The 26,184-nt window shown below is 38.3% G+C and overlaps 1 protein-coding gene across 2 annotated transcripts in view; it reads left to right on the top strand.

The window, feature by feature from the left end:
* The window catches only part of PCNX (pecanex homolog (Drosophila)), a 171,172-nt gene that overhangs the window by 139,290 nt on the left and 5,698 nt on the right, over positions 1-26,184 (top strand). For both annotated transcript variants that reach the window (XM_011983136.1, XM_011983137.1), the window contains 7 exons: positions 5,654-5,754; positions 6,525-6,675; positions 18,515-18,745; positions 19,950-20,224; positions 21,730-21,935; positions 25,117-25,559; positions 25,978-26,118. In XM_011983136.1, coding sequence (XP_011838526.1) covers positions 5,654-5,754; positions 6,525-6,675; positions 18,515-18,745; positions 19,950-20,224; positions 21,730-21,935; positions 25,117-25,559; positions 25,978-26,118 — 1,548 coding nt within the window. The remainder of the gene's footprint in view (positions 1-5,653; positions 5,755-6,524; positions 6,676-18,514; positions 18,746-19,949; positions 20,225-21,729; positions 21,936-25,116; positions 25,560-25,977; positions 26,119-26,184) is intronic.

Raw genomic sequence — 26,184 nt, 5'->3', positions numbered from 1 at the left:
ATCCCTTTATTTTGAGCCTGTGTGTGTCTTTGCACATGAGATGAGTCTCCTGAATACAGCACACCGATGAGTCTTGACTCTTTATCCAGTTGGCCAGTGTGTGTCTTTTAATTGGGGCATGTAGCCCATTTACATTTAAGGTTAATATTGTTATGTGTGAATTTGATCCTATCATTATGATGCTAGCTGGTTATTTTGTCCGTTAATTGATGCAGTTTCTTCATGGTGTCGATGGTCTGTACAATTTGGTATGTTTTTGCAGTGGCTGGTACTGGTTTTTCCTTTCCATATGTAGTGCTTCCTTCAGTAGCTCTTGTAAGGCAGGCCTGGTGGTGACAAAAATCTCTCAGCATTTGCTTGTCTGTAAAGGATTTTATTACTCCTTAGCTTATGAAGCTTAGTTTGGCTGGATATGCAATTCTGGGTTGAAAATTCTTTTCTTTAAGAATGTTGAATATTGGCCCCCACTTTCTTCTGGCTTGTGGGATTTCTGCAGAGAGATCCGCTGTTAGTCTGGTGGACTTCCCTTTGTGGGTAATCTGACCTTTCTCTCTGGTTGCCCTTAACATTTTTTCCTTCATTTCAACCTTGGTGAATCTGACGATTATGTGTCTTGGGGTTGCTCTTCTCGAGGAGTATCTTTTCGGTGTTCTCTGTATTTCCTGAATTTGAATGTTGGCCTGTCTTGCTAGACTAGGAAAGTTCTTCTAGATAATAAACCTGAAGAATGTTTCCAAGTTGGTTCCATTCTCCTTATCACTTTCAGATACAACTATGAAATGTAGGTGTGGTCTTTTCACATAGTCTCATATTTCTTGGAGACTTTGTTCATTCCTTTTCATTGTTTTTTCTCTCATCTTGTCTTCATGCTTTATTTCATTAAGTTGATCTTCAATCTCTGATATCCTTTCTTCGGCTTGATCGATTCAGCTATTGATACCTTTGTATGCTTCACGAAGTTCTTGTGCTGTTTTTCAGCTCCATCAGGTCATTTATGTTCATCTCTAAACTGGTTATTCAAGTTAGCAATTCCTCTAACCTTTTTTCAAGGTTCTTAGCTTCCTTGCATTGTGTTAGAACATGCTCCTTTAGCTTGGAGGAGTTTGTTATTACCCACGTTCTGAAGCCTACTTCTGTCAGTTTGTCAAACTCATTCTCCATCCAGTTTTGTTCCCTTGCTGGTGAGGAGTTGTGTTCCTTTGGAGGAGAAAAGGCCTTCTGGGTTTTGGAATTTTCAGCCTTTTTGCACTGGTTTTTCCTCATCTTCGTGGATTTATCTACCTTTGGTCTTTGATGCTGGTGACCTTCGGATGGGGTTTCTGTGTGGACATCCTTTCAGTTGATGTTGATGTTATTCCTTTCTGTCTGTTAGTTTTCCATCTAACAGGCCGTTCTGCTGCAGGTCTGCTGGAGTTTGCTGGAGGTCCACTTGAGACCTTGTTTGCCTGGGTATCACCAGTGGAGGCTGCAGAACAGCAAAGATTGCTACCTGTTCCTTCCTCTGGAAGCTTCGTCCCAGAGGGGCACCTGCCAGGTGCCAGCCAGAGCTCTCCCGTATGAGGTGTCTGTTGACCCCAGCCAGGAGGTATCTCCCAATCAGGACGCACAGGGATCAGGGACCCACTTGAGGAGACAGTCTGCCACTTAGCAGAGCTCGAATGCTGTGCTGGGAGATCCGCTGCTCTCTTCAGGGCCGGCAGGCAGAATGTTTAAGTCTGCTGAAGCTGCGCCCACAGCCACCCCTTCCCCCAGGTGCAGGTGCTCTGTCCCAGGGAGATGGGAGTTTTATCTATAAACCCTTGACTGGGTCTGCTGCCTTTCAGAGATGCCCTGTCCAGAGAGAAGGAGTCTAGAAGGGCAGTCTGGCTACAGTGGGCTTTGCTAAGCTGTGGTTGGCTCTGCCCAGTTCAAACTTCCTGGCGGCTTTGCTTACACTGTGAGGGGAAAACTGCCTATTGAAGCCTCAGTAATGGCAGATGCCCCTCCTTCCACCAAACTTGAGCATCCCAGGTCAACTTCAGACTGCAGTGCTGGCAGTGAGAATTTCAAGCCAGTAGATCTCAGCTTGCTGGGCTCTGTAGGGGTGGGATCCACTGAGCTAGACCACTTAGCTCCCTGACTTCAGCCTCCTTTCCAGGGGAGTGAATAGTTCTGTCTCGCTGGCGTTCCAGGTGCCACTGGGGTATGAAAAAAAACTCCTGCAGCTAGCTTGGTGTCTGCCCAAATGGCCGCCCAGTTTTGTGCTTGAAACCCAGGGCCCTGGTGGCATAGGCACGTAAAGGAATCTCTTGGTCTTTGGCTTGTGAAGACCACGGGGAAAGCATAGTATCTGGGCTGGAATGCACCATTCCTCACAGCACGGTCCGTCATGGCTTCCCTTGGCTAGGGGAACGAGTTCCCAACCTCTTGTGCTTCCCAGGTGAGGCAGCTCCCCACCCTGCTTCTGCTTGTCCTCAGTGGGCTGTACCCACTGTCTAACCAGTCCCAATGAGATGAGCCAGGTACCTCAGTTGGAAATGCAAAAATCACTTCCTTTCTGCCTTGATCTTCCTGGGAGCTGCAGACTGGAGCTGTTCCTGTTTGGCCATCTTGCCAGCCACCTCTTTGGCCATCTTGCCAGCCACCTGTTTGTGGTTATTGAAGTTCATTGAGATTCTTGAATCTGTAGGTACATAATTTTTTTCGGATTTGGAGACTTTTCATGATTTTTAAAAAAATCTATTAAATGCTTTATTAATAAAAACACACACAAACTATAAAGGACTAAGAAATATAAATATCTGTGTCATAAGCAAACATTCAGGATCAACAGAATGATCAAAGGAGACGGCAACAAATTGGATTCCTACGGTGGAGAGGGCATCTTCACTTGTGAGGGGGGACCCCAGCTGTAACAGCTTTTCCAGTTCTCTCTCCCATCCAGAACCACGAGAGGCACACCATTCAAGCATTCCGGTGCTTCTCAGGCAGGTCAAAATTCTCAAAATCTATAGGATTAAAAGGGGAGCATTTTTCTACTTCTGGATAGGTGTCATCAAGGCAGGAATAGAGGTGGTTTTAGCTTTAACAGTCTTCTCAGTCACAAGGTCCAGACCCCAGCTTCAGCCCATCCTTAGGAGCCACACGGGTGCCTGGTTCTCTATTTTCCTTATCAACAAGGATCAGAGTAGTTATTCTGGATTACTCCAATACTCTCCCTCCACTATTATTAAAAATAGTTTTTTCTGTTTTCTTCTCCCCCTTTTGCAGGAACTCCAATTATGTTTATATTAGGCTGCTTGATTGTCGTACAGCTCCCTGATGCCCCATTTATTTTCAGCCTTTTTTCTCTCTGTATTTCATTTTGCATAGTTTCTATTGCTAACTTTTTGAAATCATTTATCTTTTCTTCTGAATTAATATACCAATAATCCCATTCAGTATATTTTTTATCTTAGACATTGCTTCATTTTGTATCTCTAGAATTTTGATTTGGGTCCTTTCTACAAATCTTCTATGTCTCATTCAACATGCTCAGTCATTCCTCTGCCTTCTTAAGTTTATGGAATATAATTAAAATAGTTGTTTTAATATCCTTGTGGGTTAAGCCTAACATCTGTGTCAGTTGTGGGTCAGTTTTGATTGAGTGGTTAATTGATTGTTATTCTTATTATGGATCCTATTTGCCTGCTACTTACATGCCTTTCAATTTTTTATTAGATGTCATTCTTTTGAATTTTACCCTCAAGGGTGCTGGATATTTCTGTATTCCTGTAAATAATTCTTGAACTTCGTTTTGTGACACAGTTAAATTCTTTGGGGACAGTTTGATCCTTTCAGGGCTTGCTTTGGAGGGATCAGAGCAGCTGTTAGTCTGGGGCTAATTCTTCCCCATGACCAAGACAATGCCATCCTGAGTGTTCTAGCCAGTCCCAAGGTTTTCTGCTATTCCTTTCTATTCCGTTGGGATGATTCTTTTCTCATCCTAGGGTCCTCTGTGTGTGTGCTGATCAGCACTCTGCTGCAGATCTCTGAGTTCCCTCACCTCCCTCTCTCAGTAGCTCTCTCTCTAGCACTCTGCCCTGTGAGCTCCAGCTGACTCAGAGGCCTCCGGCTCAATTTGTGCTCCCCTTTCTTGTGGTCTGGAAACTCTCTAGGTAATAAGCTCAGTCAGTTGTAGGGCTACCTCATTTGTTTCCTGTCTCTCAGGAACCAGTGTCCAGTGTCTGAAAACTGTTGTGTCATGTATTCTGCCCAGTTCTTTGGCTGTTTCAGGTAGGAGGGTAGATATGGTCTCTATTGAATCATCTTGGCTGAGGTAAATCTGAACTGAATTAAAAAAAAAATTTTCTCATCACAGAAACAATACATTTTTAATCTGGAAAGTTGACAGGGAAAGGGAGGTAGAGAAGGAGAAAAAAAGAGTGAAGATCACCTGTCATTTTATCACCCATTGTAACTACCTTTAGTATTTTTTTTTTATACGACTTCAAGTCTACACCCACTCTCTTATATTTTTCTTTTGTATTTCTTTAAACTAGTGCTCTCATACTCTTTATTTGCTGTTTTGTAACCTGGACCCAAAATTTTTTTCAAAATGCCTACTTGATGAAACTAGAGTATGTGCTGTAAGAGGTAATATGTCTTTAGAAACAATCTAATTGGCAAGCAACTAGGACATCTCTAACACAGTCGCCATTAACTAAATTATCAAGTTCATGATAATTAACCTATCAATAGTAAGTTAATATCTTAGACTGTTCCCCTATTGTGTTTATAAGTTAATGGTTTATAAAGCCAAAAATAAATACCATTGGCAAAATTAGAATAATTAAGCTAATTATTAGCCTGTATCATTGATTCTTCACCTTTAGCATGGATTAGAATCACCTGGAGAGTGACTGCTAGACTCCATCTCTAGAATTTGATATCAGAGATCTGGAGTGGCCAGAGATTTGCATTTCTAACAAGTTTCCAGGTGATGTTGATACTGTTGGTCTTGGGACTATACTTTGAGAAGCACTGCCCTGGATTGTTTTTTGGTAACTGAGATGCTACCAAGATTTTCTTTAGTATTATGTAAGGTAATCAGTGATTATTATTTCGACTTTCTTAGAGGGAGAAACAGGACAGTTACCAGCTTCTTTCAACTGTAAAGTATGTAATTGTTAAAAAATAAAAAGGTTGAGGAGAAACAATATTTGTGAATATCAACTTGATTTTCTTTACTATGTTTATAGTCACTAATAGGCTAATTCATCTGCCACTAATTGCCTGCTTGTCAAGTTATGGTAAAAAATAAGTAGTTAAGAAAAGAAAAGAAATAAGTAACTAATAAATAGAAATATTGTATTTTCAGGAGAGGGTAATATCAATAATCCCAGTAAGTACTTTGAAATCTTTAGCTAAAATCCTAACGTTTTATAATAGAGTCAGTTTTTTTGTTTTAATTATGTTCCATTATTATGAAATTTTATATTTTATTTAAGGATTCCAAAGAAACTCCCCATACACATTCATGCTTCATTTCATACAGTTTTATTAAGTTTATTTTGAGGAGATAGAAATTATGTACTTTTAAAATTCTTTGTCATTTCTCTATATTAATTAGATTTATGATTTGTTAAATACTTATATGCCTTTCTGATAACAAATGTTTTTTTGTTTTTTAAAGCCACTGGATGTGGACAAAGATTCATCCCTGGTGACTCTCTGTTATGGACTCTGTGTACTGGGACGGAGAGCTTTGGGGACTGCATCCCATCATATGTCCAGGTAAAGAAGGCATTTCTGTTCTGAGGAAGAGAGTATGGGAAGCTGTATTACCTAAATCTGAAATCATTTTTCGTGGAAGCCTGTATTCTATGCTAATTTATTGTAAAGTCTTTTTAGATTTTATATTTCTATACATCATCATCTTGAACATAGTTGAGCTGTCCTAACTGGTTAACAGAACTGGTTTTTAAAATTCACACATGTGTGGGTAGCCACTGATAATGAGAATATAATGAATTAAAGAAATTTTAAAATATAACCACCCATGAGTTTTGATTGGCCTCCTCCTGTTTACATCTATTTTTCTAACAAATTCATTCATTTCTATTTTTCCGTATTTCCTTGCAGTCTTTGTCCAGGGTATTTATACTTCTAATATAGTAGTAGATTTGGAGACTCTAAATCTAAACTGAATTTCCTAACATATACATCCAAATGAATCAGAATTTCACATATTTTGAATTTTTTCTGTGATAACTACATGTTTTCCATTAAGCTTTTCTTAATTTATTTTAACTTTAACCAAATCTATAGGCTCTTTGCCTGTTGTTTATTTTCGTGGGTTCACTATTACAGTGGTTCATAAATAAGGGTCCCAGGTCGGACAGGCCCTATCTCTTGTGATTCTGGTTCAGGGTTCTGACATTAGTTCCTGGAATCTGTATTTTCAAAACACTCCCAGGTGATTCTGATGCACACGCAGATGTAAGAATCAATGTCATGGAAGACCTTTGTCAAAACATGTGAACTTTTATCTCCAATCTTAACAGTAATTTAGAGTCATTCCTCTATGGATTGCATGCCCTATTTAAAGGAGATTTCCGTATTTCTTCAATTCGAGATGAATGGATCTTTGCTGACATGGAATTGCTAAGAAAAGTAGTAGTCCCTGGGATCCGTATGTCCATTAAACTCCATCAGGTAAGATGAGATTTTTCTAATTCATTACTGGTGTTTACTGATCCTTCTTCACATGATTTCAGTATTAGTCCATTCTCACGCCGCTGTAAGGAATACCCGAAACTGGGTAATTTATAAAGGAAAGAGGTTTAATTGACTCACAGTTCCACAGGGGTGGGGAGGTCTCATGAAACTTACAGTCATGGCGGAAGGGGAGGCAAACACATCCTTCTTCATATGGTGGCAACAAGGAGAAGTGCCAAGCAAAAGGAGGAAAAAACCCCTTATAAAACCATCAGATCTCATGAGAACTCACTCATTATCACGAGAGCAGCAGCATGGGGTAACTGCTCCCATGATTCAGTTACCTCCCACTGGTTCCCTTCCAGGACATGTGGGGATTATGGGAACTACAATTCAAGATGAGATTTGGGTGAGGACACAACCAAAGCATATCAGCTTCCAAATTATGTGTCTTAGGAACCTTTTGAGAAATATTCTGATCTGAATAAAAGAAAAATGTGATTTCATGACAGGATATATTAAATCTTTAAAACCTGAACCTATGTTTCTAATAGTAAATTTGAATATTAACATTAGAGAGTGACAGATATAGGCATGAAATAAGTAAAGGTCCTTGGTCTCCATAATACTTATTTTGACTTCATATCATTGTAATTCCTGCCTATTCCCTGTATGAATATTAGCCAACTCTAAATGTAGTGTAGTAAACTTCAGGAGTGTTACAAGTACTGCTGTTACTGAAGGATGAATTTCATTCCATGTGTTTTATAGAATAATAGGTGGTTAGGACAGACTTAGGCTTAGCTAAATATCTTAATAGGGTAATGACATTAAAGTGAGGCCCTACAATGCATTTCTAAAGCCCTAGATGATTGCAAGAATATATTGTGAAATTAAGTACTGGCACTTGTTCCTCCATTCCACTGGATGGTAGTTATCAGATCTGATGATAGAGACTTCGTGATAAGACTCATTAAAGTGTATCTGCAGTGCTCAAATATAATTGAATATTTTGCCCCCAAATAAAATGTAACTTACTTTTCAAGTCATTATAGTATAATATAAAGTGTGGGAATTAAATTAAAAACTTCACATTCTTTAGGAACATTACTAATAAGGAACACATTATTTGAAAATCTCTTTGAAAAAATGGAATACTGTTTGAGGATGATGCCCCAGGACTGACAACATTTATAAACAGGGAAGTGAGAATGTAGAATTGGAACCCAGGAACCATGGAGGGATGAGGGGAGGAGAGGAGGTGGAGAATGTAATGCAACCTGAAGAAGTTCCTTAATTCTGATATACCTTCTGGGAGGGTGGAGATTGACCTATAAAGTCACAAACAACAGCCATTTATTGATCATCACTTTGAGCAAGACATTAGGTTGTCTATGAGGATCTCTCAGGCAGGAAAATCTAGATGTGTAAATCAGTACTGGTCATTGCTAAAGTTCATGTGCTCATGAAAATCCATAAAAGTGAACAATAGGCTCATATACTAAAAGAAAGGATATATGCATCTACCTTACAACCCAACAATTCTACTTCTAGATGTTTACACAAGAGAATTAAAGTACAATTGATTCTTGAACAACACTGGTTTGAACTGCATAGCTACATTTATACACAGATTTTTTTTCAGTAAATGTACTGGAAACTTTTTTGGAAATTTACAACACTTTGAAAAAGATGAACTACAAAGCCTAGAATTATCAATAAAATAAGACAAACTTAGGTATGTCATGAATGCATAAAATACACATAGATACTAGTTTATTTTATTATTTGCTACCATAAAACACACAGAAATCTATTATAAAAAGTTAAAATTTATCAAAACTTACAAAAATACTTATAGACTATACGTGGCACCATCTGCAGTTGAAAGAAATGTAAACAAACAAAGATGCAGTATGAAATCGTAACTACATAAAGTTAACTGTGGTACATATTAATATTATACCACTACAGTAATGTCATAGTCACCTTCTGTTGCTTTTTCTGTGAGCTCAAATGTTGGGAATGTGCTTAAAATGCCGTGTGGCACTGATCATCTCTGTGTGAGCAGTTCGACTTTCCAGTAAATTGTGTATTTCAATAAAAAGAGCTCACTTGCAGTTCTCCTGTATTTCTCGTTGTGTTTAGTGCAGTACCATAACCTTAAATAACACCATGGGATCCATACAGAGTGCCACTAGTGATGCTGAAAGGGCCCCCATGAAACAGAAAAGTCATGACATTAAAAGGAAAGGTTGAGTTGCTTGATATGTGCCATAGATTGAGGTCTGCAACTGTGGTTGCCCACCATTCCAAGATAAGTGAATCCATCTTAAGGACCAGTGTGGAAAAAAAAAAATTTGTGAAGCTTCCACTGTTACTACACCAGCAGGTGGAAAACCTTGCACATTTTACAAAATACATTTTCGTCTCATGTTGAAAATAGAGCTTTTATGTTGGATGCAGGATTTCGATAAGAAAGGCATACCTAGAAAACACTAATATGGTTCAAGAAAAAGTGAAGTCATTATATGGCAACTTAAGGCATAGGGAAGGTGAAGGATTTAAAGCTGGAAAATTTAATGCCAGCAAAGGATGGCTTGATAATTTTAGAAAGAGCTTTGGCTTTAAAAATGTCAAGATAACAGGAGAAGCAGCTTCTGCCAACCAAGAGGCAGCAGACGAGTTCCAGATGCCATTAAGAAAATCATTGAGGGGAAACGATATCTGCCTGAACAGATCTTTAATGCAGGTGAAAGTACCCTATTCTGCAGTGGGGGTTGGGGATGGGGAAGCCACAAAGGACACTTTTTAGTAAGGAAGAGCACCAAGCACCAAAATTTAAGGCAGGAATGGGTAAGCTAAGTTTACTGTTCTGTGCAAATGCAGAGAGGGGTTTATGATCAGGACTGTCTTTACCTATAAAGCCGCAGACCCCTAAGCCTTGAAGGGAAAAGATAAGCACCAACTGCTATTTTGATTGTACAACAAGAAGGCCTAGACAAAGAGAACTCTTCCTGGTTTGGTTCCACCAATGCTTTGTCCCTGAAGTCAGGAAGTACCTTGCCAGTAAAGGACCTTCTTTTAAAGTTCTTTTGATATTGGACAGTGCCTGTGGCCACCCAGAACCCCAGGAGTTCAACACCGAAGGTGCGGAGGTGGGCTGCTTGCCTCCAAACGACTTCTCTAATTCAGCCTCCAGATCAGGTTATAATAAAGACCTTTAAGGCTCATTACACATGGTACTCAATGGAAAGGATTGTCAGTGCTATGGAAGAGAACCCTGATAGAACATCATGAAAGTCTAGAAAGATTACACCATTGAAGATGCCATTGCTGTTATCGAAAAAGCCATGGAAGCTATCAAACACAAAATAATACATTTCTGCTGGAGAAAACTGTGCCCAGATGTTGTACATGACTTCACAGGATTTATGACAGAGCCAATCAAGGAAATCATGAAAGAGATTGTTGATATGGCAAAAAAAAAAGGTAGAGGATGAAGGATTACAAGGTGTGGCTCTTGGAGGGATTCAAGAGGTATTAAGCACCACACTAGAAGTATTAACAGAAGATGACTTTATGGAGATGAATGCTTCCAAGCCAGCACCAGATGATGAGGACGACAAGGAAGCAGTGCCAGAAAACAAGTTGACTTTACATAGTCTGGCAGAGTGATTCGGATTATTCAAGACTGATTTTTGACTTATTTTACAGCATGGACCCTTCTGTGATGTGGACACTAAAACTAAAGCAAAAGGTAGAATAAGAATTGGTACTATATAGAAACATTTTTAAAGAAATGAAAAAGGAAAAATGTCAGAAACGTATAATGGTTTTTGGTAAAGTTACACCAAGGGTACCTGCTTCTCTTCCCTCTCCTTCCACCTCCTCCACCTTTGCCACCTCTGAGACTGCAAGACCAACCCCTCCTCTTCCTCCTTCTCAGCCTATTCCAAATGTGAGATGACAAAGATGAAGACCTTTATGATGATCCACTTCTACTTAATTAGCAGTAAATATATTTTCTCTTCCTTATGATTTTCTTAATAACATTTTCTTTTCTCTAGCTTACATTATTGTAAGAATACAGTATATAATATGTGTAAAATGCAAACTATGTGTTAATTGACTATGTTATTGGTAAGGCTTCCAGTCAACAGTGAGGTATTTGTAGTTAACATTTTTTGGAGAGTCAAAGGTTATACATGGATTTTAGAGTGCATAGGGATAGGCACCCCAACCCCTGCGTTGTTCCAGGGTCAACTGTATATGTCTACACAAAGACTTAAACACAAATGTTTATAGTGTTTTTATTCGTAATAACCTCCAACTGGAAAGTACTCAAATGTCCATCAGCAGACAGGCATACAAATTATGGTATATCCACACAAAAGAATATTACTCAGCAATAAAAAGAAACTAATAACAAACAGCAGATCAGTGGTTACTTGGAGTTTAGAGAGTGAATGCCAGAGGCAGGAAGGAACTTTTTGAGGTGATGGAAATGCTCTATATCTGGATTGCAGCAGTGGTTACCTGGGTATGCACATTTGTCAAGATGCATCTAACTGTACACTTAAAATGGGTGCATTTTGTTGTAAATTGTATTTCAATTTGACTTTTAAGAAGATTCTGTTTCCAGAGAGCTGAAAATACAAAATTTCTGTTAACCTTTGCCTTTCAGACATAGTCTTTGATGATGTACTTTTAGTACTTCATAGGTGTTTTTGGACTTTTTTCTTTATAGTTCTTTCCCCACCCTCTCCAACCTTATGTATTACATGTGCTTACTTTTTGGTAACTAAAACTGTTATGGTATGTCGGACGTGGTGCCTGACGCCTATAATCCCAGCACCGTTGGGAGGATCTCTAGAGTCCAGGAGTTTGAGACCAGCCTGGTCAACATAGCGGGACTGCGTCTCTGCAAAAAAGAAACAGAAATATTAGCCAGGCAAGGTATCGCATGCCTTTAGTCCCAGCTACTTGGGAGGCTGCGATGGGAGATCACTTGAGTCCAAGAGTTTGAGGTTACAGTGAGCTATGATTGCATCACTGCACTCCAGCCTGAGCGACAGAGCAACGCCTAGTCTCTAAAAAAAAAACCCCAAAAAGAAACTGTTATGATCTGTACAGTATTTACTATTGTATAGTGTCCTACATGTACACAGTACTTTCATATGCATTAAATCACCACAACCCAGAAAGTTATTTTAATCCCAGTTTTGCAGAAGAAGATTAACCAAAACTCAGATTAAGCAAATTCCTTTTTTCATCTGTTCTCTTTCTTGTCCTCTAATTGCTTTTGTAAAATATATTTTCTCCTTATTTATTTTCCTTTATTAGCACTCTTTGAGGATTACATAGTTGTTAGAACTAAAATAAACCAATCAAAATCCAAATGAGTTTACATATGCTATGTGCTAAAAATGTTACGGTCTGTGATATCCTCGAGGACAGGAATAATTTCTTACTAATCTTTATGTTCTCCTTGCTTGGGACATGGACTGTAGATGTTTAATGAATGAATTTCATTGCTCTAAAAAAGTGTATCCTGTGCATCTGCTTATAACATCTCAAGTATATTTCTAAAATTCTTCTGAAAACTTTTACCAGTAAAACTGATAATGTCTCTTGAATATTCTTAAAAAGTAAACATTGCTCAATAATAAACATCTTTCCATCACTCCATATTATTGTACAGTATCCCCAAGAAGCAATGACTGCCAGTAATTTGATGTATCTTTTCTGATTTCTTCTAAGCACATGCATTTTCATCTATGTGTGTGATATGCTCCTTTTTAAAAATGTAATTTTGCTATGCAAATTAATTGTAACATGCTATTTTTTTCATTTAATATGACATAGACATCTTTCCAAATCACCACATACAGAGGCACCTCACAGTTTTCAGTGTACGTAGAACTTTACATATTTATTCAAGTATTTTAAAGCCAGTGAAGAGATATTTAAACAAGATGAAACATTTTCCACTTTGGGCATGCCTGATAATTTCCAGCATTTTGTTCATTTTCTTAAGAATGTGATTATTGGCCAGGGATAGTAGCTTATGCCTGTAATCCCAGCACCTTGGGAGGCTGAGGCAGGAGGAGGATCGCTTGAGCTCAGATGTTTGAGATCACCCTGGGCAACATAGGAAGACCCTGTCTCTACAAAAAAATTTTTTAAAAATTAGCTGGGCTGGGTACAGTGGCTCATGCCTATAATCCCAACACTTTGGGAGGCCAAGGTGGGTGGATCACGAGGTCAGGAGATCGAGACCATCCCAGCCAACAAGGTGAAACCCCATCTCTACTAAAAATACAATAATTAGCTGGGTGTGGCGGTGTGTGCCTGTAATCTCAGCTACTTGGGAGACTGAGGCAGGAGAATCACTGGAACCTAGGAGGCTGCAGTGAGTTGAGATTGTGCCACTGAACTCCAGCCTGGAGACAGAGCTAGACTCCGTCTCAAAAGAAAAGAAAAAATGAGCTGGGCATGGGGGCGTGTGCCTGTACTTAGGAGGTTAAGGTGAGAGGATTGCTTGAGCAAAGGAGGTCAAGGTTGCAGTGAGGTATGATCACGCCGCTGCACTCCAGCCTGGGTGACAAAGTGAGATCCTGTCTCCAAAAAAAAAAAGTAGAAAAAAATGTTATTGCTTATGTCTGGACTTTTATTTTTCATTCAAGTAATTGTAAAAATACTACTCTACAAAGATGGCATTCCTTACCTAGTAGAACTATTTGCTAACAGATAGTATATCAGATGACATCTGACTGTCTGCTTGTATAGGAAAATATGAACTCAGTATTTAAAATAAAAATTAGGAGAGTTGGTGTATGATATACAGAAGTTAAGAACTGCTTATCAGTATATTATGAATGCTATCTTAGATCAAGTGGTCTAAAAACAGGTTAGAGTCCAAGATTCTTGTGCAAGAGATTAATTGAGGGGTGCACTCAAGAAATGTTTGTAAAGAAGCGTTAGAAGTGGGATGGAAAAAGGGAAGCAGCTCAGCAAAATGTGTTTTAGCTGAATTCTAGCCTTAGCTGGATTCTAGAAGCAGCTCTGGAGTTAGCAGTATCTCCAAAAGTTATGCTGTGTACTTCCTTACTTCTCATCCCATACAGAGAAGGATGTACCCCTCCCCACCCCCAACACCGGCGTTTCCTACCCAGGTAGCTCCATTAGCTGAAGGCAATTCCTAGAAGAGAGGTACCTTCTAAGAATTACCCTAATTTGCTTAGGATAATGGCCTCCATTCACATCCATATTGCTGCAAAGGGAAGTGACTTAATTCTTTTTTATGGCTGCATAGTAGTCCTTATTTCCTTTATCAGATTTACCATTGATGAGGACCTAGGTTGATTCTGCATCTTTGCTATTGTGGATAGTGTTGCAATGAACATAAGAGTATATGTGTATTTTTGGTAGAACAATTTATTTTCTTTTGGATTTATACCCAGTAATGGGATTGCTGGGTCAAATGGTAGTTATGTTTCTTTGAGAAGTCTCCAACTGCGTTCCACAGTGACTGAACTAACTTGCATTTCAACAGTGTATAAGCATTCCCTTTTCTCCTCAGCTTTGCCAGCCTCTCTTGTTTTTTGACTTTTTAATAATAGTCTTTCTGACTGGTGTGAGATGGTGGTTTTGATTTGCATTTCTTTGATGATTCATGTTGTTGAGCATTTTTTTCACATTTGTTTGCTGCTTGTATGTCTTATTTTGAGAAGTATCTGTTCTTGTCTTTTGCCCACTTTTTAATGGGGTTGTTTTTTGCTTATTGAATTAAGTTCCTTATAGATTCTGGGTATTAGACCTTTGTTGGATGCATAGTTTGTGAATAGTTTCTCCCATCCTGTAGGTTGTCAGTTTACTCTGTTGACAGCTTCTTTTCCTGTGCAGAAGCTCTTCAGTTTAATTAAGTCTCACTTGTCAGTTTTTGGTTTCGTTGCAATTGCTTTTAGGACTTAGTCATAAATTATTTCCCAAAGCTGATGTCCAGCATGGTGTTTTCTAGATTGTCTTCTAGGATTCTTATATTTTAAGGTCTTACATTTAAATCTTTAATCCAGTCCATCTTGTGTTAATATTTGTATATGGTAAAAGGTAGGAGTCTGGTTTCATTGTTCTGCATGTGGCTAGCCAGCTACCCTAGCACCATTTATTGAATAGGGAGTCCTTTCTCCATTGCGTATTTTTTCAAAACTTTGTTGAAGCTCAGATGGCTGTGGGTGTACAGCTTTATTTCTGGGTTCTTCATTCTGTTCCATTGGTCTGTGTGTCTGTCTCTTACCAGTACTGTGCTATTTTCGTCACCGTAGCCTTAAAATTTGAAGTCAGGTAATGTGATACCTCTGGCTTTGTTCTTTTTACTTATAATTGTTTTGGCTGTTCAGGCTCCTTTTTTGGTTCTATATAATTTTAGAAGCTTTTTCTAATTCTGTGAAAAATTACATTGGTAGCTTGATAGGAGTGTCATTAAAGCTGTAGATTGCCTTGGGCAGTATGGCCATTTTAACAGTATTGATTCATCCAGTCCATAAGCATGGAATGTTTTTCCATTTGTGTCATGACTGATTTCCTTCAGCAGTGTTTTGTAGTTCTCTTTGTAGAGATCTTTCACCTCCTTGGTTAGATGTATTCGTGTGTGTGTGTGTGTGTGAGTGCGAGTGCATTGTAGATGGGATTGCATTATTGATTTGCTTCTCAGCTTGAATATTATTGATTAATAGAAATGCTACTGATTTTAGTACACTGATTTTGTATGCTGAAACTTGATTGAAGTCAACAGTTCCAGGTTCTCGGCTTGAATATTATTGATTAATAGAAATGCTGCTGATTTTAGTACACTGATTTTGTATGCTGAAACTTGATTGAAGTCATTTATCAGTTCCAGGAGCCTTTTGGCAGAGTCTTCTCGCTTCTCTAGGTATAGAATCATATCAGCAGCAAAGAGAGATACTTTGACTTATTTTCCGATTAGCTTGCCTTTTTTTTGCCCCCTGTCTGATTGCTATGGGTAGGACTTCTGGTACTGCGTTGAATAGGAGTGGTGAGAGTGGACATCCTTGTTTTGTTCTGGTTCTCAAGGGAGATGCTTCCACCTTTTGCCCATTCAGTATGATGGCTGTAGGTTTGTCATAGATGCTGCATCCTGGAGATTTTGGCATGTTGTATCTCTGTTTTCATTTATTTCAAAGAATTTTTTTTATTTCTGCTTTAACTTCATTTTTTTACGCAAAAGTCATTCATAAGAAAGTTGTTTAATTCCCATGTAATTGTGTGGTTTTGAGAGATCTTCTTGGTATTGATTTCTGTTTTTATTCCACTGTGGTCCAAGAGTATGGTTACTTTTATTTTGATTTTTTTAATTTATTGAAACTTGCTTTATGGCCAGGCATGTGGTCAGTCATAGGGTATGTTCTATGTGCAGATAAAAATAATGTGTAGTCTGTGATTGATGGGTGGAGTATTCTGTAGATTTCTATTAGATTCAGTTGGCTGCCAAGTGTCAAATTTAAGTCTAGAATTTCTTTGTTAGTTTTTTGCCTTAATGATCTAACACTGTCAGTGGGGTATTGAAGTCCCCTACTATTACTATTGTGGCTAAGTCTTTTTGTAGGCCGAGAAAACCTTGTTTTATGAATCTGGTTGCTCCAATGTTGGGTGCGTATATATGTAAGATAGTTATATCTTCTTGTTAAATTGAACCCTCTGTCATTATGTAATGACCTTTTGTGCTCATTTTTACTGTTGTTAAAATCTATTTTATCTGATGTAGGAATAGTGACCCCTGCTGTTTTGTTTTGTTTGTTTGCATGATAAATCTTTCTCCACCCCTTTACTTTGCACCTATGAGTGTCATTGCATGTGAGATGGGTCTCTTGAAGATACCAGACAAATGAATCTTTTTTTTTTTTAATCCACCTTGCAACTCTGTGTCTTTTAAGTAGGGTGTTATATTCAAGGTTAATATTGATATGTGAGGTTTTGGTCCTATCATGAAGTTGTTAGCTGGTTACTTCATAGTTCTACTGTGTGGTTGCTTTATAGGGTCTGTGGGCTGTGTTCTTAAGTGTGTTTTTGTGGTAGCAGGTATTATTTGTTTCCATGTTTGGAGCTCCCTTAAGGATCTCTCGTAAGGCTGGTCAAGTGGTAACAAATTTCCTTAGCACTTGTTTGTCTGGAAAAGATTTTGTTTCTCCTTCAGTTATGAAGCTTAGTTTGGCAGGATGTGAAATTCTTGGTTGGAATTTCTTTAAGAATGCTGAAAACAGGCCCCAATCTCTTCTGGCTTATAAAGTTTCTTCTGAGAAGTTTACTATTAACCTGATGGCATTTCCTTTGTATGTGATCTGATCTTTAAGAGTTTTTCTTTAGTATTGACCTTGGACACCCTGGTGATTGTATGCCTCGTTATGTTCATTTTGTATAGTATCTCACAGCTGTTCTCAGATTTCTTGTACCTGGATGTCTACCTTTCTAGCAAGATTAGGGAAATGCTCTTGAGTTATTCCCTCAAACATGTTTTTCAGGTTGTTTACTTTTCCACCTCCTCTCTCAGGAATGTCATTAATTGGTAAGTTTGGTTGCTTTTCATAATCCCATATTCCTCAAAGACTCTGTTCATTTCTTTTATTCTTTTTTCTTTATTTTGTCTGACTGAGTTATTCCAGAATACCAGTCTTCAAGGTCCAAAATCTTCTGCCTGGCATTTACTAACTTCCTAAACTTAGGAAGCAATTAAGCATCTTTAAGCTTCAATTTTTAAACATCAAAAATGCAGGTATTATCAACCCAACCTACTTGACAAGATTGTGGTAAGATTCCAGTGAAATAGTGTAGAACATTTTATATTGTGAAGCATTATTTATGTGTACAGTATTATCTCACATATCTCAACCCCCCAGCTAACAGGCTCTATCCTTAAGATAGATCTCTTACTCTCCCTCTTCTCCTTTCACATAGCACAAATTCTGGTCAGTTGACTTGAGTGCAAATGGATTACTTTACCTGGATAGAGAAATTTGTCAACCTCCCAACTATAAGTATGAAAGCAGCCTATAATATTTACATTTCTTTAATATACCATTTCAAAACTGCAGATTTATGTTATGGTTATTTCAGTATATGTCCTGTCCCTGTTAATGTGTGGGTTTTATAATAGGGAGATACATTTCGTATCTTCTTTGTTTCATCTATGCTGCCTGCCATAGAGTCTTGTACATGGTAAATACTGAATAACTATCAAATGAATGAGTAGTTATTAAGACCAAGAGGCTTTTCGGAGAAAACTTTACCAACTTCTCTAGGACTAGGACCGCAGATCTGTGCTCAAAGCTCATAGATTGGAGCTGTATCTTAACTAGATGAGAGGCAGGATAAAGTGGTATATTAGAACCCATTTTTGAGATATGACTTTATATGAAAAATACCTAGTTAAAAAGAAACACAATATAGAGACCTTTTATATAGTTTTAGCCTTCCTTGGCTAATAGTGACGTAATCTTTCAACAGAAAAAAAACATGAGCAAAGATATGAAAAACCAACTTGAAAGAGAAAAACAAAACACATAAAAACCAGAAATGATATTTATTCATCTGGAACTTAGAGGAGAGGGTTGGATTGAGGAATTTACCAAAATATTATAGCAGTAATGAGCTAATTCCTAACCCAGTTATGATTGAGAATCTATAATTTATCTCTAATATTAACATGTGTTGAAGTATTCATATTAAACTAGTTTTTAAGAACTTTCACTTAGTAACTGTAGAAGTTATCAGTTCTCTTATTTTCCTTTAAAAATTTATATATTATTTTTGTATTTAGGATCATTTTACTTCTCCAGATGAATATGATGACCCTACTGTGCTGTATGAAGCCATAGTATCTCATGAGAAAAACCTCGTAATAGCACATGAAGGGGACCCTGCGTGGCGGAGTGCAGTACTTGCCAACTCTCCCTCCTTGCTTGCTCTGCGGCATGTCATGGATGATGGCACCAATGAGTATAAAATCATCATGCTCAACAGACGCTACCTGAGCTTCAGGGTCATTAAAGTAAGTGTTTGAGGTATTTATTTGTGTCCAAAAATTAAAAGTTGAATAACTTGATTTAAACTTTTATTTTTTATTTTTATTTTTTTTAAGACAGAGTCTCACTTTGTGGCCCAGGCTGGAATGCAGTGGCATGATCATGACTAACTGCAGGCTCTTGACCTCCCTCGGCTCAGGTGATCCTCCACCTCAGCCTATCGAGAAGCTGGGACTATAGGCGTGCACCACCATGTCCAGCTAATTTTTGTGTTTTTTTGTAGAGATGGGGTTTTGCCATGTTGCCCTGGCTGGTCTCACACTCCTGGGCTCCAGTGATCCACCTGACTCAGCCTCCCAAAGCTGTACAATTACAGGTGTGAGCCACTGCGCCCAGCCTTTATGTAAACTTCTAAAAAGTGATTTAAAGTTTTTTCACAGAAAAAAAAATGTAATGACCATATTACATTAGTCTTTCTTGTTTATGAGCACTTGATTTGACTTATTTTTTTCAGTACTTTATTCTGTCCTCTGAAAGTTTCTCATGTGCCATAAAGCCTTAAAATTTTTGGTTATTTCAGTTTTGACAGTCTTTTATCCATTAAATGGCAGGTCTTGTATCTTTTATATATGCAATTTGAGCAGCATTTCTTTTTAAGAAGTCAGCACCATATTGCTAATATAATATGATTCCTAGGTTGCAAAATGATAGCATACCATGTACTTAATAGAGATCAGAAGTTAAATAGTTCTTTCTAACTTTTCCTTGTTTGTTTGTTTTTTTAAACATCTCAGGGCTTTAAGACACTTAATTTCTGAAATTTTGATAGTTTATAGTTATTTATTTTTTTAATTTACATTAATCAGCCCACAAATGTCATAAACATTCTTTCAACTCTAAATATTTATCTCTCATTTCTATAAAAGATACCTATTATCCTATTTATCAGTGCTCTGCCAATTTAAAAAACTAAATTGACTTCATTTTACTTAATACTTTAAAGACACAGCGTGAAGAAAGAGCTCTGTAGATACTTATTATTTAGCAATCTGCTAATGACAAAGGGAAATTGATTACCTCCTATTTAAACGTGACCTACTTATATTTGTTCCCTGCTTTTCACAACTGGTTATCATAATGTCTTTTGTATTCCTCCCATTTCTGTTCTTCTGTTTCTGTGAATTTTATTCTTGGCCCCTTAACCTAATTCCCTTGTGTTCTGGTTTTCAGGTGAATAAGGAATGTGTCCGGGGTCTTTGGGCAGGGCAACAGCAGGAGCTTGTTTTTCTACGTAACCGTAACCCAGAGAGAGGCAGCATCCAAAATGCAAAGCAAGCCCTGAGAAACATGATAAACTCATCCTGTGATCAACCTATTGGCTACCCAATCTTTGTCTCACCCCTGACAACTTCTTACTCTGACAGCCACGAACAGCTTAAAGACATTCTTGGGGGTCCTATCAGCTTGGGAAATATCAGGAACTTCATAGTGTCAACCTGGCACAGGTGAGCCAAGGGGTTGCATTATTCAGTGCTGGTATATTCCTGACCCTGTCAATCTAGGCAGAGTGCATCACCTGGGAAGCTTGTAGAAAAAAGTACAGATGCCATGGTACAATATGAACCCATTATTTCTTAACTTCAAGAAGTAGAATCTGAGCATTCTTACCTTCAAAATCTTATTAGATAAATATGATGTATAACTGTGGTTTAAGAACCATTGCTCTGTTACTTGGTAGAATCTTGGAAAATACCCTTTATTTGTTTAATTTTTTTTAACTTTCTATTTTATATTACCACTATTAGAATATTTGGATATTTTTTCTATACAAACGGAAAATTAAGAGAAAAACATAACATGCAAGTTGATTACTTTTTCTGATTTACCGTTCTGTTCCAACACTAGGGGGAGCACTCTGAACACATTGAGACTTGATGGCAATGCAGAGATACTACTGACTTTTTAACAATACATTCTCACTCAGATCTGAAATTTACAGTGTTTTCAGATATTCACATGATGTTTTTTCTCTGTCTTTTGTCTAGTAAATTATGATGTCTGGTGTAGGAACATCATAGTTTGGATGATGAAGAAATATTGCAGAACATAAGTGTTGTTCAGATTCTTAAATATAGCTTAAGAAAACCAAATCTGGCAATTAAATTAGCAAACTCTCAAATGTTCAATCTCTGCCCAAACAGAAGGCACAATATAAGCCAGGGGAGTGTTCAAAGAAATTTTCTTTCCAAAAAAGATCTAATATGCTGGAATTACCTTAAAGAGGTTCTTTCCCCCTAAGACAAATGGCATAGAGATAGAGTGCCCAATTGTCCTTGTTTGCTTAGTCACTCTCCATTTTTTAAAAATAGGAAAAAATGATTTCAGCACCTCTCTTCAAGTGTAGTATATTAACAGTATAAATGAATTAGGTTTTCAGGGGTTACATACTTCAGAGTCACTGAACAGACATTGGCACTGGTAAGAATTCTGTTTCCAGGCCTGGCGCGGTGGCTTACACCTGTAATCCCAGCACTTTGAGGGGCTGAGGCGGGCAGATCACAAGGTCAAGAGATCGAGACCATCCTGGCTAACATGATGAAACACCGTCTCTATTAAAAATACAATGGGCATGGTAGCGGGCACCTCTAGTCCCAGCTACTCGGGAGGCTGAGGCAGGAGAATCATTTGAACCGGGAGGTCGAGGTTGCAGTGAGCCAAGATTGCACCACTGCACTCCAGCCTGGTGACAGAGCAAGACTCCGTCCCCCCCCCCCCAAATAAATAAATAAATAAATAAAAATTCCATTTCCAGCTATGATCTTAATGGTACAACTGAGTTATATACGGTTCTTTATTATGGTGCAGGACAGATAATAGAGTTCATAAAAGATTTGAGGCAGTGAATATGATGGGTATAGTTTTTAATTAAGCCATTCTTTGAAAACGTAATGAGTTTTTTTGTTCCTTGGGATCTTGGGATAATGCTTCCTACTTCGGTATTTGTTCCTAGGCTTAGGAAAGGTTGCGGAGCTGGATGTAACAGTGGTGGCAATATTGAAGATTCTGATACTGGAGGCGGGACTTCCTGCACTGGTAACAACGCAACTACTGCCAATGATCCCCACAGCAACGTGTCCCAGGGAAGCACTGCAAATCCTGGGCAGGGATCAGGAACTGGACTCCACCCACCTGTCACATCTTATCCTCCAACACTAGGTAATATGAAACAAAGTTATATGTCTAACGTTAGCTTCTTAGCCATAGAGGCTGATTAGTATATATATGTGATCTACTTGGAAATTCAGAAATAGAATTTTTTTTTTGAGACGGAGTCTGGCTCTGGTGCCCAGGCTGGAGTGCAGTGGCACAATCTCGGCTCGCTGCAAGCTCTGCCTCCTGGGTTCACACCATTCTCCTGCCTCAGCCTCCCGAGTAGCTTGAACTACAGGTGCCCGCTACCACGCCCAGCTAATTTTTTGAATTTTAATAGAGACAGGGTTTCACCGTGTTAGCCAGGATGGTCTCGATCTCCTGACCTCGTGATCTGCCCACTTCGGCCTCCCAAAGTGCTGGGATTACAGGCATGAGCCACCACGCCCGGCCCAGAAATAGAATTTTTTTTATTCCAAGTTGTACATTATTCCATTTGTTCATATTATTTTATATATATAAAATATATATTTATTTGTATATATACTTTTAAAACTTGATAATTCAATGTAAACATTTTAGTATATTAAGGATTCTTTGAAAATATAATTTTTATTTTTATTTTTATTATTTTTTATTTTTTGAAACGGAGTCTCACTCTGTTGCCCAAGCTGGAGTGCAGTGGTATGATCTCGGCTCACTGCAGGCTCCACCTCCTGGGTTCACACCATTCTCCTGCCTCAGCCTCCTGAGTAGCTGGGCCTACAGGTGCATGCCAGGCCTACAGGTGCATGCCACCATGCCCAGCTAATTTTTTGTGTGTGTGTTTTTAGTAGAGACGGGGTTTCACCATGTTAGCCAGAATGGTCTCGGTCTCCTGACCTTGTGATCTGCCCGCCTTGGCCTCCCAAAGTACTGAGATTACAGGCATGAGCCACCACGCCTAGCTGAAAATATAATTTTTAAAGGCTAACAATATTTAACTATTATAATTAACTTCTCCCCTGTTGGACAATGACTTGGTTTTTCTTCTAACATAATGTTGTAATGATCTTTGTATATAAGTCTTTGTAATCATTTATTATTTTCATAGGTCAGAGACTTTAAAAATGAAATCACTAGGCCAAAGCTTATGAGAATAAGACTCTTCATATATAATACCAAAAATCTTTCCAGAAAGGTTTTGTTTTGTTTTTAACCATGTGGAGTCAGTTGAAACCTTATTCCTTCTGCATACCAGGTGGATTGTAGATCTCATGTCAAAGGGAAATTAATAAAAGCATACTTTGAGGGCCTAGGGACAGGGACAGTTTTCTTAATTAGCACATAAAAAGTACTAATGACAAAATAAATGATTAGTAAGTTTGAAGATTGTCAGTTCCTGCCTCTGCTCTTGCTTGCTCCAGGCTTGCTCCAGGCTGGCAGGAGAAGGGGTGGTCTTTAATTTTATTCTTTTAATTTGCATTACTCTGATACCTAAGAATGAAAGTTTTTAATGAATTTATCAGCAGCTCCCCTTTCTAAAGTGCCTAGTTACATCTTTTGCCTATTTTTCTATTTGGTTGTCTTTTTCTTATTGATTTGTGTTTTATATTCTGGATTTGAGCTCTTTCAGTTTTCTGTACCACAAATATCTTTTCCCATGCTGTCCCTTGTCTTTTCATTCTCCTACTGTGAAGAGTTACGTGCCTTCTTCTGATGAGAAGTCCTTAATTTTAGTGAGAACAACTTACTAATCGTTTATTTTGTCATTAGTACTTTTTATGTCCTAATTAAGAAAACTTTCCCTGTCCCTAGGCCCTCAAAGTATGCTTTTATTAATTTCCCTTTGACATGAGATCCGCAATCCACCTGGTGTGCAGAAGGAATAAGGTCTCAACTGTTTCCATATGGCTGGGCAGTTGATCCAGCCAGATGGAGAAGTTGATCCTCTCCCCGACTGCCCCCCTGATTGCTTCACATGAATCAGATAAAGTTCTAAGACATTTACTTAAATTTAAAGACATTTATTAAATTTAAAGACATTTATTAAATTTAAATATATATTCCAATGGGATTCAAGTGAAGAGACCTGTTAGATCAACATTTTGGATGTTCTTTTTTTGCTTCTGAGTGAAAACCTAAAACTTTCAGTGTTCTTTAAATGTACTTTTTGTTCTTACCTTGATGAGCTCTTTTTCTTTTCAGGTAAAAAGTACATGTAACTATGTTTTCAATGTAATTAATTTTACATTACTCTTATGAGTCAAGAAAAAGACAAGTCCGAAGAATTATATCAAGCCACTTGAAAAAGGCAGAAGAACCTGCTTTTCAGTGCCACTGATCATTCCTATTTAGTAGTGCGTGGTATTCACTGTCTCTCTATAGGCAGTGTAGCTTTTCCTTGGTAGAAGTTGAAAGGGCAGTAATACTATACTTTGAAAAATAGTAGTTATAGAGCTTGCCACATAGTAGGGCCTTAATAAATATTTCTCTTTTTTAACTGGCAAAAATTATATGTATTTATGGTATACAACATCATGTTTTGATATGTGAATATATTGTGAAATGATTAAATTAAGCTAGTTAACATATCCATCACCTCATATACTTATTTCTTTGTGGTAAGAACATTTTAGGAGCTACTCAGCAATTTTTAAGCATACAACACATTATTATTAACTCTAGTCCCCAGGCTGTACAGTAGACCTCCAGAGCTTGTTCCTCTTGACTTACTGGAATTTTGATCCTTTGATCAACACCTCCTCTTCCCCAGCCCCTGGCAACCACCATTCTGCTCTCTGCTTCTGTGAGTTTGGGTTTTTCAGATTCCACAAGTGACATAATGCAGTATTTCTTAGTAAATCCTTCTGACCTTCTCATTTCCGTGAGATACTTCATTTCTGATATATTATGGAAGTATTCTTGTTCTTTTAAAACATTTCTGTGAAACATATTTTAGGATTTATTACAACCTTAAGTCCTGATATTTGCTGTAAAATATTTAGTTATTAATTATATCTTTCGTATGCCCCAGAATTTGAACTTTAAAAAACTTTAGCAAATAAAAAATATATTACAGAAACCACAGAAGAAAACAGATCTCAGATACATATTTCTTTTCTTAACTTTAAAAGTTTTAGGCATAAACATTAAATTCTATCAATTCACCAAATAATTGCTTAGGGGAAAAAGTCTTAGAAGCTGCAAAAAAGTATTGTGTCTGAGTCATTCTACTTTGAGTGAGTGCTGCTGTTTCTCCTCCTAGGCACTAGCCACAGCTCTCACTCTGTGCAATCGGGCCTGGTCAGACAGTCTCCTGCCCGGGCCTCAGTAGCCAGCCAGTCTTCCTACTGCTACAGCAGCCGGCATTCGTCCCTCCGGATGTCCACCACTGGGTTTGTGCCTTGTCGGCGCTCTTCCACCAGTCAGATATCGCTTCGAAACTTGCCATCATCCATCCAATCCCGACTGTCGATGGTGAACCAAATGGAACCCTCAGTTCAGAGCGGCCTGGCCTGTGTGCAGCACGGCCTCCCTTCCTCCAGCAGCTCCAGCCAAAGCATCCCAGCCTGCAAACATCACACTCTCGTGGGCTTTCTTGCAACAGAGGGAGGTCAGAGCAGTGCCACTGATGCACAGCCAGGCAACACTTTAAGTCCTGCCAATAATTCACATGCCAGAAAGGGAGAAGTGATTTACAGAGTCCAAGTAAGTAAGCCCAGAGGTGGTCTTGTGCTGTTTTTGTTGCTTATTTGTTTTTATTTCTTATTTGTTGAATGAAGGACTCTTGTGAAAACACACCTTATCTCACTTTGTCTCAAGACTAGAATATTTTTGAATGTTGGGGAAAAATTGCTTCAAACTTAAAAGCTGAAAGCAAATGGTTTTTGTGGTGGTGATACATGTTCCTTGTTCAGCCATTGTCACATGGCCATTGCAGTGAGGTCTACCAGAGACTGAAAAGAATTCAAGAGGTAGCTCTTCAGATTTTTTTTTTAATTTCATTATAGGAATTTAAAAAATAACTTGAGACACAGAGTCCTGTGAAAAACATTTTGTTTGAGATTATGTAATTTTTCATCATCAAGAAAAAAAAGAATTGGAAATGTTTTTATTTACCATGTAGATTGTAGATCCCAGTCAAATTCTGGAAGGGATCAACCTATCTAAAAGGAAAGAGCTACAGTGGCCTGATGAAGGACTTCGGTTAAAAGCTGGGAGAAATAGCTGGAAAGACTGGAGTCCGCAGGAGGGCATGGAAGGCCATGTAAGTTCTTTTACAAGCTAGCGGTCTGGGGCTTTGCCTTTTTTGAAGTCCGCCTCACTTGGATGC

The sequence above is a fragment of the Mandrillus leucophaeus genome, unplaced genomic scaffold (genome assembly GCF_000951045.1).
Source record: "Mandrillus leucophaeus isolate KB7577 unplaced genomic scaffold, Mleu.le_1.0 Scaffold246, whole genome shotgun sequence".
NCBI classification, from domain to species: domain Eukaryota; kingdom Metazoa; phylum Chordata; class Mammalia; order Primates; family Cercopithecidae; genus Mandrillus; species Mandrillus leucophaeus.
The sequence above is the reverse complement of the archived record's forward strand: the minus strand, read 5'-3'. Positions and strand labels throughout refer to the sequence as shown.